The sequence below is a fragment of the Meriones unguiculatus genome, chromosome 17 (assembly GCF_030254825.1).
Source record: "Meriones unguiculatus strain TT.TT164.6M chromosome 17, Bangor_MerUng_6.1, whole genome shotgun sequence".
Classification (NCBI taxonomy): domain Eukaryota; kingdom Metazoa; phylum Chordata; class Mammalia; order Rodentia; family Muridae; genus Meriones; species Meriones unguiculatus.
In genome coordinates, this window is record NC_083364.1 from 4,165,913 (window position 1) to 4,167,286 (window position 1,374).

General features: G+C 49.1%; 1 protein-coding gene across 1 annotated transcript; it reads right to left on the reverse strand.

The window, feature by feature from the left end:
- Positions 1-347: 347 nt before the first annotated feature.
- On the reverse strand, positions 348-1,163 carry Nfilz (NFIL3 like basic leucine zipper). Its single transcript, XM_060370055.1, has one exon. It carries the CDS (start codon positions 1,161-1,163, stop codon positions 348-350), a length of 816 nt encoding a protein of 271 aa, XP_060226038.1.
- Between the last annotated feature and the right edge of the window lie 211 nt (positions 1,164-1,374).

The following is a 1,374-nucleotide window of genomic DNA, read 5'->3' on the forward strand; positions in this document are numbered from 1 at the left end:
GATTTGACCAATCCTAGTAACTAGTCACAGTCAAACCACCCATCCCCAGGCTGGAGAGATGGCTCAGAGGTTAAGAGCACTGGCTGCTCTTCCAAGAGGTCATGACTTCAATTCCCAGCAACCGCGTGGTGGCTACCATCCATCTGTAATGAGATCTGGTGCCCTCTTCTGACATGCAGGTGTACACAGAGAACATTGTATACAAAATTAAAAAAAAAAAAAAACTTAAAATCACCTGTAAAAATAAAAACAAACACCCGTCCCTTATAGAAACCTGTGTTCAGCTCTAAACATACCTTTGCAGGTAGAGACAGCTCTCAAGGGCTTCCCTGGCCAACCTCACAACCTCAACATAACCTGCTTGAGGCTTGGGATTTGATGCGGAGCTTGTGAGGCAGGGAAATCTGAGCCAGACTTTCAGACCTGTCACCTGGGACAGGGCAGGTCATATCAGGAGAAAATCCCAGAGAATTCTCAGGGGATGTCATTGATATATCTGAGGGCGCACAGGATCCAGTGGGCACAGATGACCACAGACCACAACAAGGCTTTAGCTCTGGTCTGTCCCTCACATGCCTATCTAGGAAATGGTAACCAAAGACAGCAGCTGGGAAGGAAGTATGAAAGGTCCTGTCAACTATCCGGGGAATTAGAGGCTGTGATTCCTGCAAGAACCTGGGGGAAGCAGCTAAGCCCTCGCACCCTTGAGCCACCAGACAGCCTGAGCAGCCTGGAATCCCAGAATCCACAGCATAGGGTTTGAACAGGCAGCCATGGTTACCAGGCAAAGGTAAGAATGAGTCAGCCCCTGAATGAGAGTCCCCAGTCCTGGAAGATTTCCATAGCAACATTCGGGAACCACATAAGGAAGGCAAAAGGCCAAATCGAAGTTTGAGTGCCTGCAGCTCAGCCCTTAGTACAGCGTTCTCTTCCAGCAGCATGGCCAGTCTGCCTTCAATGGCCACATCATTGAGACGTCGCTTTTCCCGAGACCGCTTGGCTGCCTCGTTGTTCTTTCTCCGTTTCTCCCAGTAAATTGTGTCCTTCTTCTCTTCTGGCATAAATTCCCTCTGCCGGCGCAAGGTTGGACCCCTGCGAGTACCCCAGAGTACATTGCTGTGACCCTGAGATATGTTGAGTAGACCCAAGCTATCCATACTCATAGTTTCCTCAGCACCTGGGGAAGATTTTAAAAAAAAAAAAAAAATCTTAGACTAGAGACAGGAGGCTGACCCAAATGTCTCCTATCCCTCTGACTGGTTCTGTGTCTACCAGCTCCACTGGAGGGTTAGATGGACCAAGAATTGGGCAGGGGATGTGTATGGATCCATAGAGGGATGCAATAAAGAAAAAAGGAGCTGGGGAGGGAGGGTG